This window comes from Pteropus medius, unplaced genomic scaffold (assembly GCF_902729225.1).
Source record: "Pteropus medius unplaced genomic scaffold, Ma_sr-lr_union100, whole genome shotgun sequence".
In the NCBI taxonomy this organism is placed as follows: domain Eukaryota; kingdom Metazoa; phylum Chordata; class Mammalia; order Chiroptera; family Pteropodidae; genus Pteropus; species Pteropus medius.
The window spans coordinates 3231169-3246321 of record NW_024346150.1 but is presented as its reverse complement, the minus strand read 5'-3'; the positions used below and the strand labels follow the sequence as shown (position 1 = coordinate 3246321).

General features: G+C 34.1%; 1 protein-coding gene across 4 annotated transcripts in view; it reads left to right on the top strand.

The window, feature by feature from the left end:
• Positions 1–15153, top strand: part of NAA35 (N-alpha-acetyltransferase 35, NatC auxiliary subunit) — a 67921-nt gene that overhangs the window by 28081 nt on the left and 24687 nt on the right. For all 4 annotated transcript variants that reach the window (XM_039875628.1, XM_039875629.1, XM_039875627.1 and 1 more), the window contains exons 11-12: positions 63–177; positions 10838–11016. In XM_039875628.1, coding sequence (XP_039731562.1) covers positions 63–177; positions 10838–11016 — 294 coding nt within the window. The remainder of the gene's footprint in view (positions 1–62; positions 178–10837; positions 11017–15153) is intronic.

Sequence of the window (15153 nt, the reverse complement as noted above, 5' to 3'; positions counted from 1 at the left end):
ATTTAATGTATATCTTTCAGTGAAAGAATATGTAAGAATGTTTTTGGTGATTTATTTGCTAGACCAGTGCAGTTGCAGAAGCTCAAAAATTGATGGTTCAAGCAGCAGATCTTCTTTCTGCCATTCATAATTCATTGCATCATGGCATCCAGGCCCAGAATGATACTACAAAAGGAGGTAATTGTCTGTTTTGCTCCTACTCTTTTTTCATTCTTTCCTATCTACAGTGTATAGGATCTGGTTCTAAAATTTCATTTAATTCAATCAATCTGGACCTTGGAATGTTTTGCTCCATAGAGTATAGAGTATATAGAGTATTTATGCCCCCTTATTTTAAATTTTTTGTAGAACAAAACAATACTACAGAACATGGCCCTCTCGAGTCTTGCTGTTTGGGCTCGGAATATTTACCTTGTCTTGTGATCGATCATGCTGTAATGTCAGCAGTACATTCTTTTTAAATCACCTCTCCCCTTTACTTTTTTGAGAGATCATTACCTCCATTAGTCTTCCTTGACTCAAAGCAGGCCTAGATATTCCCTCTTTGGCCTCACTGTACTCACACACACCTCTGTTACAACAGAATTGATACTTTTAGGCTAGAGGCTGTTTTATTTGTATATCTGTATAGTGCTTGGCACATTGTTGATGTTCAGTAGATTTTATTTATGAAATATGCCTTAAAAGGAATAGTGTGCTTCTGTTGTAAAAGTTGCAACTGAGTTAGCATTTTAGATAATGTGTAACAATTTTGATTATGCATAAAACTCATTAAAATGAGATATTTATACTTTTATAATTAGTTTTTCCCAGTTGTTGGTATCGTGACCAGGAAGGCCAGTTTTTACTGATTCACTGCTTTCCTTTTCCACCCCACCCCCGTCCTTTTAGGGACAGCAGTTATGTTCCCCTTCCCGTGAATTTTTTTCTTACTCAAATGTTAGATAGTGGAACAGTGCAAAAGTCATTTGGTTTAAGAAATTAGTATTATAATCTTTATGTATCTAATAATTATACTGAATTTATTAATTCATTAACATTTTTTCATTTTCCCCAGGAGGGGGAATGTGTATATGAGATGACTGACTAAGGTGGCATTCTGTAACCATGGGACATGAAAAAAAAAAGATTGTTAATGCATAGCACACTATCTAGTACATGTTTACAAAGAAGTGTAACATGTCTGCAGCTCTTCAATAACTTAAAATACTAGTGCAAGGATACTTTTGTGAAAACCATTCTATAATAAGTTATTTCAAAGTAATTTGTTGGGTTATGTGTCAGGAAGATACTAATAATGTAAAACGAGTCTTCTTGATGACTGGATCTGATTCTCCTTTTTGCTGTATCCTGAATACTGTGGGCTGTTCTGGTCTATAACTAAGGATAATAATTGCTGTAGGATCGTTAGTTAGTTGTCCATATGGTTTGTGGCTTCTCTATACTTCAGACTAGTCATTGCTAAAAAAAAAAAAAAAAAAAAATTATTGCCTATGTATATATTTCCCACCATTTCTCTGGTTTTATGGTTTGCTCACAAGTAAGCTTCAGGAAGATGGTTTGCATAAAGTTAACTTGAAGAAATTTTTTTTTAAATGTAATCTTATGAATAAGCAAGTAAAGTTTTAAATTTAAGAGGTACTCTATGCTTACTTTTCTGTTTAATATCTTTAGCTGGCTTAATTTAACTTTGTAATTATCCTTTAAGCATGAAGCTAAACAGTTCTATAATTTTAAAAATAATGCCTTCCCAATGTCTGTTATAAGAAAAATGATGTCGAAACAATAATGTGGATTAGTTTTCATCTCAGATTACTCATTTTGCCTTCTTAATGTTATTAGAACTCCATTTGGTGACACAATGGCTATTTAAAGTTTGAAATCACTGAGCATTCATTTTAGCTTCTCATCGAAAGGTTTATAATCAGTAGGACTTGGTGGAAAAGCCTTTGTTTTCACAGAGCTCTTAGAGGTTTTTTTAATCCTCTAGGTTAAAATCTTACTACTGTATAGTCAAGGGTGGAAATCTCTATCCTCAAAGAAGGAACAAAACAGGCAAGCAAACCGCATACATTAAAAAAATGAGAAAAATCAGTGCACATATGAAACAAAATATAAGATGTTATACAAAAAGAAAAAATATATTCTTTGAGATGCAAAATATAAGAGCAGAAATATTAAAAATAAATAGAACACATAGAACAGAAAGTTGAGGAAATCTTACAGAAAGTAAAGTAAAAAATGAAAAGATGGAAAATAAGGGGGAAAAAAGATCAGAATATTACAGGATCAGTCCAGAAGGTCCACTGTCCAATAAGGATAAATAAAGTAAATGAAGAATAAACTAATAAAAGTTATTCCAGAAATAGAGATCAGAAAGTAGAAGCAGTAGATTTATGAAAATCTCCTGGAATTGAATAATGCAAATATTTAGAGTGAAAGAGCCAATAAAGAGCTGCCCAGCACAATCATCGTGAAATTTCTGATTAGTGGGGAAAAACACAAGGTCCTAAGAGATTTGAAAGACAAAAACAAATTACATACACAGAATCAAGACAGAATGTCATTAGACTTCTCAACAACACTAATGGAAACTAGAAATCAATGGAGCAAAGAAGCAAGTTGAAGGAGTCATACTTCCCAATTTCAAAACTTACTACAAAGCTACAGTAATCAAGACAGTATGGGACTGACATAGAAATAGGCATAGATCCATGGAATAGATTTAAGAATTCAAAAACTATCCCATTTATAGTCATCTTAAACCTAATAATACTTTATTTGGAAAAAATTCTATGCAAATGTGATTAAGTACAGATTGATCTTTTGATGAGATAATCTTGGACTATCTGGTTGGGCCCTAAATACCATCCTAAATGTCCTTAAAAGAAAGGCAGAGGGAAATTAGACACATTAGGCCATTGTTCACTAAAAGTAACTGGGGATGAGACTCAACCAATATGGTGACATAGGAGGCTCCTCAGCTCTCTTCCTCCCATGGACACAGTGAATATATAGCTACATATGGAGTATTTCCTTCTGAAAGAGATCCAGAAACTAGCTGATCATCTCCTACATGTTATCAAAATAGCTAGGAAAAGGCTGAGACATACTCTTGCCATAAACTCTCACACCTGATACAGTGCCATAAAACCAGGAGAGAACCCCCAACTCCCAGCTTCTACCTGGGGAGTGAGAATTTGTACCCCATAGCTAGTGCCCCAACTTTTAAGACTCCTATAGAGACAGGCTCCCAGAATTCCTAGCTTTGAAAGTCAGCAGGGTTTGCGTCCATGAGATCCATAAGACTATAACAATCAACGAAGCAATTCTTAATGGGCTCTTGAGCACTTGCCATGGCTATGCAGAGGTGAGTGCAAAGGGAGCAGGCAAAATTGTCCCTCTACCAGTCTACCCCTAAAAGAGGTTCATCTGTATGTTTTAAAAGCTACTGCCTGAGGGCCAAGCTTCTTACTTGGTATTAGGAGCTGGATGAGATCTTCCTCAGAGACTGGGAAAGCCAGCGGGCATCTTTCTCTCCTCCACTTTGTTGCAATATAAAACCCAGTTGCCAGTATCTCCCAGGAAGGAGCTTGTACACACAGCTTGCGCGCAAACTTTTGCAGCTGTCACCCAAGGGACAATCTTCCAGATCACCTGGCTCTAATAGCCAGCAGGTCTTGCATTTAAGAGTCCCACAGGACTGTATCAAACAGCCAGTTAACAGGTGTTGGAGCACCCTTATCCTACAGATATACACCCAGGCCCAGCACAGAGGGTTTAAGTAAAAATGCCTATCTCCTAGTTTCTCCCTGGGGGGGCCCTAACTGTATACTTCCCCAGCTTCTACCTGAGAGTTTGGCCTCTAATTGGCCTGCATCTGTGTGCTGACTTTGGGACACTGATGGGTCTTGGCACACTCTTAACTACTAGGAACCACTAAGAATAGAGGAGGAGGCATGGACAGTCCAAAAGTTTGAGAGGCAACTAGCAACTTGGGCTAAGCTGAAAACAGGAAAGTATAAAACCTCTAAAGGTAAATGTATACTGTCATCCCTCAGTATCAGCAGGGGATTGGTTCCAGGACGCTCTGTGGACACTCAAGTCCCTTATATAAGATAGTGTAGAGCAATGCATACAGTTGGCCGTCCACATCTGTAGATTCCCAACTTCAGATTGAAAATATTGTTTTTGATCCATAGTTAGTTGAATCTGTGGATGCAAAACCTTTTGGATACTGAGGGCTGACTAGTTTAATTTAGAATAGTCTAATGTTGTAATGGTAGTGGGTAAAGCACTTATAACTCTTGTATGAAGGTAAAGACAAAAATATTTTAAAAAGCTAATTACAATAATTTTAATGGATACACAACATAAAAAGATGCAAATTACGACATCAGAAACAAAATGGAGGTAGCTTTCGTATGTGTTTGAAGTTATCATCAGCTTAAAATAGACTATTATAAATGTAGTTTATGCAAAACCTCATGGTAACCACAAAGCAAAATCCTGTAATAGATATACAAAAATAAAGAGAAAAGAACCAAAGTGTAGCATTAGAGAAAATCATCAAATAAGGAAGAACAAGAGAAGAAAAGAACAAAGGAATTATAAAAGTTATAAAACAACCAGAAAACAATAAAGCGACAATGATAATTCCATATTATCAATACTTATTTTAAATGTAACTGAACTAAATTCTCCAATCAAAAGACAGAGTGTAGCTAAAGGTTTGTCAATTTTGTTTTATCTTTTTGATAAGCCAACTCTTTCACTGATCCTTTTTGTTGTTTTTCTGGTCTCTATTTCATTTATTTCTCTTCTGATCTTTATTATTTTCTTTCTTCTGCTAACTTTGGGCTTAATTTGTTTCTTTTGTGTAGTTCCTTGAGGTATAAATTTAGGTTATTAGAGATCTCTCTACTTTCTTAATACAAGCTTTTATTGCTATAAACTTCCCTCTCAGAAGTGCTTTTGAAGCATCCTGTAGGTTTTGGTATGTTGTGTTTCCATTCTCATTTGGTTTGAGATATTTTTTGATTTCTCTTCTGATTTATTTTTTTTACCTAATGGTTATTCAGAAGTGTGTTGTTTCCACATACTTAGAGAATTTCTGTTTTTCTCTTGTTGATTTCTAATTTTATACCATTATCGTCAGAGAAGATAGCTGTTAGGATTTCATTTTTAAAAAATTTGTTTTGACTTGTTTTGTGTGCTATGATAATCATCTGTCCACTTGAAAAGAATGTGCATTCTGCTGCTATTGAACGGAATGTTCTGTATATGTCTTTAGGTCTATCTGGTCTAACGTGTAATTTAATTCATTGTTTCCTTGTTTGTTTTCAGTCTGGGTGATTTATCCATCTTTGAAAGTGGAATATTGAAGTCTCTTCCTATTATTGCACTCTATATCCTCCTTCATATTTGTTAATATCTGCTTTATATATTTAGGTGCTCCTATGTCGGGTACATAAATATTTACAATTGTTATATGCTCTTGATGAATTGACTCCTTTAATCATTTTATAATGAACTTGCCTCTTGTTTTAATGTCTGTGTTTTAAAGTCCGATTTAAGTGTAGCTGCCCCTGCTTTCTTTGGGTTCCCATTTGATGGATGACTAGATAAAGAAAATATCACATATATACAATAGGATATTATTCAGCCTTAAAAAAGGAAATTCTGTCACTTATGACAACATAGATGAACCTAGAGGGCATTATGCTGAGAAAAATAAGCCAGACAGAGAATGATGAATATTGCATATTATCACTTATATATGAAATAAAAAAAAAAAAAACTGTTGCTCAGGACTGGGGAGAAATAGGGAGAGTTTGGTAAAAGCTATAGGATGAATAAGATCTGCAGATATAATGTATAACATGGTGACTGTATTTGAGAACATTATTGTATAATTGAAATTTACTATGAGAGTAGAACTTAAATGTTCTACTTAAACCCAAGTGGGGGAGTAGAGTAAAATATGTCAGGTGATGTATATATAAATTATCTCAGTGAGGGGAATCCTGTCACAATTTATACATACATCACATCAGATTGTACACTTTAAATATCTTACAATTTTATTGTGAATCATACTTCAGTAAGGCTGGAAAGAATACAAAAATAAAAGGAAGTAGTAGCACATCTTGGAGAAATTGGTGATTCCAGGACAAGGGCAGGGAAAGATATAAGATGAGCCTGAAACAGCTCATCATGCCAAAGGTTAGTCAATGTTCAAAGAATGACAGGGACATATAAATTGTACACAGAAAACAGCTGGAAGCAATATTCACACAGGCCAAGTTGGGGACAACTGGAGCATTAAAGCAAATAATTCTAATAGATCATAACCTATTGAATAGAAGAAGTCATTACATACCAATGTAAGTAAATGCATTAATGGAATTTGGTGATGATGATGGGCATGTTTAGGTTTTCCCTCCCCTGCCCGCCCCCAAATATTTATTAACTACAAAGGGAAAATGAGTGACTACAGTGAAGAACCCTGTCAGACACCAACTTAATCAAGTGATCAAAGTTAACATTACCAGTAGTGAGTTAAATTATCGCTTTGCTGATAGGGTGCAATGAGAGGAATATAACATCACTTCTGTCATAGTTCAAAAATTAATATTCTGAATCTAATCATGAAGAAATAAGACAAACTCACAAAATTACTGGCATGTTAGTCTTCAGAGTTATCAAGGTCATGGAAGCCAAGGAAAGACTGAAATAATGCTCCAGATTGAAGGTCACTAAGAAACAATGAAGTTAAATTAAATGCAACTATGATTCTAATGTGGATGTGAAGAATGTTATTGGAATAGTTTGTAGAACTTGAATGAGATCTGAAAATTAGATGATAGTAATCAGTCAATGTTAGTTTCCTAATTCTGATTGTAGTATTATGAATATATGAGTATGTCTGTAGCAGCAGCATTCTCAACATATTTGAGGGTGACTCAGTATTGACTATGCTTGCATCATTTACTGTAAGTTTAAGATTGTTTCAAATGAAAAAAGTTCACCTTAAAAAAACAATGCAAAACAAATCAGCGTATATTATGTGTTGATGTTTTGGTTCAAAAAAGGAATTTATGTGACTGGATGAACTATGATATATTCATACAATGAAATACTTTTCAGTAATAGAAACCAATGAAGTACTGATATACTGAACATAATACATAAATCTTGGAAAAATTATGCTGAAGGAAATCAGATATAAAAGATTACAAACTGTATGATTTCTTTTTGTATAAAAGTAGGAAAGACTATATTTAGAGAAAGCAGTTCCATGGTTGTTGGGCATGTTTAGGGTCACAGGGAACTTGTTGTGGAAATAGAAATGTTGTATATGTTGACTATGGTAGTAGTCACATTATTTTTCAAAATAATGAACTATAAGCTTAATATTTGCATTGCATTATTTGTAAATTATACCTCAATAATGTTGAAAAAGGGATGTATGTACGCGTGAAAGAAAACTAGTAGTGGTTAGTTCTCAAGAGATTAACTGGAGTCACAAGTGGGCAGGAAAATGCTTTTCATTGGATACCCTTTTTTTTAGTTTGAAACATTTTAATCATTTGCATGTATACCTATTCAAAAATATACACCAAAAAATTTCTAAATATGTGGATGTGCATATGTTATACCTTAAGTTATTCTGACCGGTAATTAGGATAGAATATTTATTGAAGCCCCGTACCTTTTGATTTTAACATTTATTTTAATGCCTTTTTAAACATTTTTTTATTGTGATGAAATAGACATAACATAAAATTTGCCATTTTAACCATTTTTAAGTGCAAAATTCAGTGCCATTAAGTACATTCACATTGTCATACAACTGTTACCACTATCCATCTCCAGATCCTTTCATCTTCCCAAACTGAAACTCTCCATTTCCTGCTCTCCCCCAGCCAGTAGTAACCACTCTTCTATGTTCTGTCCATAGGAATTTTAATATTCTAGTTACCTCATACAGTTGGAATCATATAATATTTGTCCTTTTGTGTCTGACTTAGTTCATGTAGCATAAGTACAATATTGTATAAAAGGAAATCAAGTATCCAAAAAGTACAGAATAACATAACAAAACCTCAACAGCATTGTTTTCTAGAACTTCTTGCAACTTCAGAGATCCAGAACTCATTTCAATAAGTCTAACTGTAAATTGCATATGTAGTTTGGGAGAGATGTGTTGTCTAAAAGTGTCTGCTTTGTTTTAACTCCTGAACTAGATACACTTTCAGCTACCTAAAGATGTTTCTTAATTTCTTAATATCTGCTCACACATGCAAAATGGGAAGCACAATTCCCCCATCAAACCACTTTTCCTCTTGCGTTCTGTATCTTGCAAAATTGTATCTAGAGTGTTACCCATTTTTCATTAATATTTACTTCTTTCCATGGTAATACAGATTCTCATGAGTGGCTAGTATCTGGTTCTACTTATAGTTTAAAACCTAGAAATATATGTATTAAGAATAAAAGAATATTCCTGGGTAATAATTTCAGATGCATATTAAAATGCTTAAGGAAAAACAAGGTTAACATACTATGTAAGTATTTAGATTACTGTGTGTTTATCAGTTTAGCCCCAGATATATTCATGTTGGTATGGTAAAGCTTCTTACAGTGTTGCCACTACTACTATAATTCTAAATGAAGTGTTATAAATCAGAAATTCAGACTTTTATTATAGTGGCCACAGTCTTTCATTTTATTTTGAGCATGCATATCTTGTCATTCAGCACACATATCCAGTGCCTGTTTAGGTGTTTGGGACACAAGCCAGTTCCTGCTTTCAAAAGAATCTGAGAGAGAGGAACAAATGATATAACTCTACACAGACAGTGCAATAACGTAATTATGAAGAAGTAGGAGAGGACCTAGGATGAGAGGAAATTTAAGCTGTATCAAGTCTCCCAGGCTAAGAACAAAAGGGTAGTTTTTACAGGTAGAATAGTTTGCATAGAAGAGGATAAAAGAGTATGCTTGTAAGTTACTATGCTTGCTTATAGCTTATGGTGTTTAGGGAGTATTAAAAGATGATTTAAAAAAAAAAAAAAGACAATACTATGACTCACACAGATATAACATGTGTTAAGGATTTTATTAAACTCATTCAGTGACCAGACATCAAAAATTTTAAAATGTACAAATTGTTATGGAGTATTGGAATGTTGAAATAAATGGTTAGTGGAGGCAAAACTATCTTTTCCTATAGAGTGAGGAGGAAGTCCATTGAATCTATACCAGGCAAGACAGAATTGCTTGTCTCTCAATTATTTATAATTTATAGATTTTTAAAATAGCTCCCATAGGATCAGTCTGACAGTACATAGTTTTTCATTGAAGTACATTTTTTTCTATAGAAATGGAAGAAAATTGTAAAGCATCTTTCAATGCCCCACTGGAGAATTTGTATGATATATAATAGGGACTCAACAAATCTTTGGATTAGTGGAGTGAAATCAGGTTGTAATTTAGATAAAACAATTGAGGTGGCAACATTCAGGATTAATTTAACAAGAGAGCAGTCAGTGCAGGTAAACCAGGTAGGCTTTGCAGTAAGAATGAAGAGGAGGAACAGATTGGATAGATGGTAGGAAGTGGAAAACTTAAGACTTATGGACCAATTAAATAAAGCAAATGGGGAGGTGAGAAGAGACAGGCAGGTTTCTGGCTTAAGCATTCGTAAGGACAGTGGGTCATTTTACAGACAAAGGGCCTATAGGAGCAAAAGCAATGTTTGGGAAAGATTTAAGGTAGTTTTGGATATTTGTGCCTTTTGAGGTGATGTAGAATACCAAAGTGGAAGTGTTTTTCATTATGTAGTCAGAAATAATAGGTTTGGAACTCAGAGAAGAAAGGTTATGGATTTTAATCTGGAAATCTCTAGCTAAATTAGAATTTGTATGAAAATAAATAACTTCAATCAGAGAGAACTTTAATACGGAGAAGAGGAAGAAGGCCATGATCCTCACTAGTAATAGGATGTATGTCTCAGGAGCATTATTGTAATTTGGTTAAGTATCAGTCTTGCTTTTAATTCTTAATAATGAGACCTGCTCAGCTTTAATTTTTCTTTCATTGACATCCAATTTTTTTTTTTAATTCTTGGTTTGTAGCCTGTTTATAATTCAGCAAGAGAACTTTGAGTCCAAGATTTTTAATCATTTTACATTTCAGGGATATATTTCTTCATTTTAGATTTCCAGTTAAGAAAGACTGATTTGGAGCTTTGCAATAGTGTGAAAAGTGAGATCACCAGCAGAGAATGAGAACTCACCCTTAGGTCTCTCGTAATATTTTATTTTGATTGTGAATTTCTGTAATTAAATTTTAGTACCAAATGCCTTCCAGACTCATGGGGGCGGAATGGAGACTTTCCTCCTCTGATGTTTTGCATTATTATGTAGCTAAATCTGAATTGATACTTCTCCTCAGTAATTGAAGGGAAGATAGTGTGTTCCCATTTTACCTTTCTTCACAATCTCATGGTAATGCAGCATTTCCCCTCGCCTTTTTTTTTGAGGAACTGTGTTAACCCTATTTTATCCCGTTCTTGGCTTGGAGTTATTTTGAGGTAGAAGCTCTTTGTCAGCACTACCACCACCATGCAGATAGGAAGTACAATTTTAGGTTATTAAATCTGCTTATCTCATTTTAAAATGTGTGTATATATTTTATTATATATTGTAAATTATAAAATCCATTTAGAGAATATTGTGATTAGATATTTGAAACTGACCTTTTTATATTTAGTAGTACTCGAAGTTTAAAATTCAGAGGAACATTGAAAATCTCTTTTTTTTCTTTTTAGATCATCCAATTATGATGGGTTTTGAGCCCCTTGTTAACCAGAGGCTACTTCCACCCACCTTCCCTCGCTATGCAAAAATAATTAAAAGGGAAGAAATGGTCAACTATTTTGCAAGATTAATAGATAGAATAAAAACTGTGTGTGAGGTGGTCAATTTAACAAATTTACATTGTATCCTGGTAAGTAGAAGTCTCTATTCTGGAATATAACTATTCATTTTAGGGATTAAGAAATTTAAGTTTAGAGTGGTTAGATAATTCACTAAGTTTTACAAATCCAGGGAGTTTCAACCCTGGATTCTATCTTCAAAACCTTTTATGTAAGTATGTACATGTGTATAAATTTTCATGCAAAAATTAGATCGTGGTGTTTGGTAACCTTTTTCTTTAATTATTACTTTCTATATCATGAACATCTTTTTATGTCAACAATACATATATTTCTGTATTATTTTAATGACTACATCGTATTCCATTGTAAGACCTTTCATATTGAATTACATTTAGGTCATTTTCAGTATTTTATTGTTATAAACAATACTAAGGTAAAGGAATGTCTTTATACATAAATCTTTATATCAGAGTAAATTCCTAAACAGTGGAGTTGCTGGGTAAAAGAGTATATACATTTTTAAGTTGGCATATTTTGAATTAATCTTTATGGGTTAAAATATAGAAAAAGTATAGGCTTATTTTGGGAATATTAAAACATTCAGAGATAGAGTTTTGTTCATTGGTAAGGTTATAGTGACATAAGGTTAGTAGGAAGTTAGAGAATATGCAAAATAATACTGTTAATATTTAGACATAGTACACTAATTTATTTTGTATGGCTCTATATCGATATCCATTTGATTTGTTCCTCCTGCATGCTGAGGTATACAATTTCTAGCCCCATGTCATTTCCTCTGTGAAGTTTTCCTTGTTTCAGGGTTTTTCTGTAACTATGTTCTTTGAGATGACAAATTAACCAATTTATATTCATAGAACTGAGCAACGGCCTCTGGGATATAGTTGATGGTCAGTGAAGATTTGTGCTTTTGTTCTCTGTCTTGTGATAACTTTATTTTCCCTTCCACTAATTCTTTGCTTTAAAACCCAGTTTGTCTTCGTTTCTTAGTGAAACTTTAAATGATTATGACTTTATTACTTCCTTTTGTTTACTTTTTTTTTAGTAGTTTGTCCTATTCTGTCATAAGAATCATAGTATCTAAAGGTAGAAAAGATCACAGACATAAGCTAGTTCATTTCACAATTCACTGTATAGCTAACACAAACTAAGGTTTAGAGGGCTTATAACTAAATTAGATTATTGGTTAGTGGCATATCAGGATAATGATAGAGATTTTCTTACACCTCTGCTGTATCTGCTTTTCTGATCTTTGTTACATGGATATATATTTGTGTTCACCAGATTAATCGTAGGATTTTAGAAAAAGAGATCAATGTGAACTGGAATTAGAAAGTATGATATAACAGTTGGAATTTGATAATCTGGCAAAAGATTACGGATTGCCTTATCAGAGGCATGAATGCATGACATACCATAAGAGAGGGGGCTGGTGGAGCCAGTCCTGGACTGCTGGCATTGGACATGGGAAGACCATAGTAGGAGAAAAGTCAGGATCCCTGGAAGACTTGGGACAGAGGAATAGGTAGTAGTAGTAGGAGAATGTGGCAGAGGCCAAGAGTAAAGGAAACAGTTAAAGTTAAGGAGAATAAGAGACCAAATAGTCTGGTAGATCTGCATAAGAAACCTGTTATTAGGGTAAAGTGCCAGATTATAGAGAATGCTGACGTGTCAATAAAATAAAGCATCCAAGTGAAAAATTAGGAAAGGACATGAGCAGACAGATTTAAAAAGAAATATGAAAAATGTTTAACCTTACTAATAACTAAAATGCAATTTGTAACAACTAGATTGAAAAGTGTAGTAGTATTTATGTTGATAAAGGGAAATAGTCATTCTCCTATACTCCAGTGGCTCCTGTACTTTGACCCAGCAACTCCCCTTCTAGATAGAGATTTAGGATAAGAAAATAATCTGAGATATATGCAGAGGCACTAAAACCTTTTTTAGTTACATCATCCTTTGTAATATTGAAAAACTGGAAACAGTTTATATGCCCAATGGTGACACTATCTTTTCTATGGTATGTGTCAAATAGTCATTAAGAGCATGTTATAGAAAAATATTGACATGGGAAAATGTTTATAAATGTCAAGCTATGTTTAAAAATATGTGATCCATTTATACATTGTTGCATACAGAAAAGATTGTTAGAGATAGAGCCAAATTCAGTTTTAAAAAAGATGGGAAAATATTAATTATGACTATTTCTAAATGGTAGAATGCTGGATAATAGTTTACTCTTTGCATTTTTCTACATTTAAAAAAATTTTTGGTATTTGGCATATAGGGAAAAAATATAATGGTAAGTTATAGGGTAGAGAAATTAGTGAAGGGAAACTTGTGGATTAGGAACCCAGAAGATGACACTTTTGACAGCTGTGGAGTAGCTGAGTTTAGAGGAAGTAAATAATGGACTTCATAGAATATACCATGTTAGCGATGTGTACTAGCAATAGAAATGTAGTACGAACTGTGGGAGTGAATGTACATACATTCATCAGTTCACTCAACCTCTTTGAGTGTTTTTTTTATGCTAAGCACTATTGGCTATGGCAAGTATACAATGATAAGCTAAAGCTTATCTATCTATGCTGCTGTAGGGCTTACACTTTAGTGTGAGATAGAAACTAATCAAATAATAACACTGATTATAGAATTAAAAACCAAAGTAAGTGATATGAAGGAAAGGAACATACGTAATCAAGGAACTGACCTAGGTGATCAAAGAAGGCTTTCTTAGGGAAGTAAAGGTAAAGCTGAGATTTGAAGTTTGGGTAGACATTCATTGAGATGGTGAGGAGGAGGCAGTTCCAGATGAAGGAAGTTGAATGCCCCTCCATGATACATTTGAGAAAGTAAAAGAAAAGTATCAGAGTAGATCATACTGTGATGGTGATGGGGGATTTGGTGAGGCTAAAAAGGTGTAAGGCAGGTCAAACAGGTCCATTTAAGCCACATTAAGGATTTTAGTCTTTATCATAGGGCAAAGGAAAACCATTAGAGTTATGTAAGATCAGTATGGATAGAGTAGTGACATAATTGGGTTAAGAATTTGCAAAGATGTGGCTGCATTATTGAAAAAAGAGTAGACGAGGACCAGAATAAACACAGGGAACAAATTAAGAAATCATTATTATAGTTTAAGGGAAAAAAGGTGACAACTTGGACTAGAAGGATGGCAGGGAGATGATGAGGTAGTCAGGAGAGCTATGTGTGAGCTAAAATTGGTAGAATATTGATGGTGTTTTAAATATAGGGCATTAGAGGAGCTCTCAGGAAGGTCTCCATGCTACTGGTTGCAGATTTGGTAAATCTGGTTGCAGATTTGGGACTGTTCACTGAAATGGGGAAATTCTCAAATGGGACCTTTGAGAGTCAGTTGAGTCTTAGGAAGTAGTTTGAGGTGTGTTTGAAATGTTTAAGTAGATAATAGAATAGATGTTGGCTATATGGATAGAGTTTAGAGCTCTGTGCTAGAATTATTATTTTAGAATTTTTACAGTATAGATAGTAATTGAAGCATGAGTGTGGATAAAACTACAAGGAAAAAAAGATATATAGATTAAGAAAGGAAGGTAGTCTAGAACTAAACTGTGAACCTACAGAAGAAAAGGCCAAAGAGGAAGCAACTCCTGAAAGTCAATTAAAAGGTTTTTCAGGAAGGAAGTCATGTCACATGCTGCTGTGAGAGGTCAAATGAAAGAGATGAATAAAGGTCCAAAACTAATGTTCATTGGATTTAGTGATGGGAGATAATGGTGACTAGAACAAAGAGCCAGGTAGTGGGCAGTGAAGATGAGTGGGAGTTGAGTAAATAGAGACAGGGGGTGTAGCTAACTCCTTTAGAAAGTTTGGTGGAGAAGGCAGTGGTTGAGAGGGAAATGTGGGATCATGTGACAGTCTTTTTTTTTTTTTTTAAATGGGAGAAACTTGGCTGTTTAAATGTAAATGGGAACAATCTGCTAGAGGGAAAACTTTACTATCTGGGGAAAGGATGGATAATTGACAATGTATAATAATCTTGAAAAAGCAGGAAGGAATGGAGTCCTTGGTACAAGTTAGAGGACTTCTGTGGTTAAAGTAGGCAAGGAAAAGATCTGGTACAGATGTAGGGTACAGTAAGAGGTTGAGAGGTTGAAGTTGAGGAATTTCCTGTTGGATAGATGAGTTTTAAATTTCTTTGT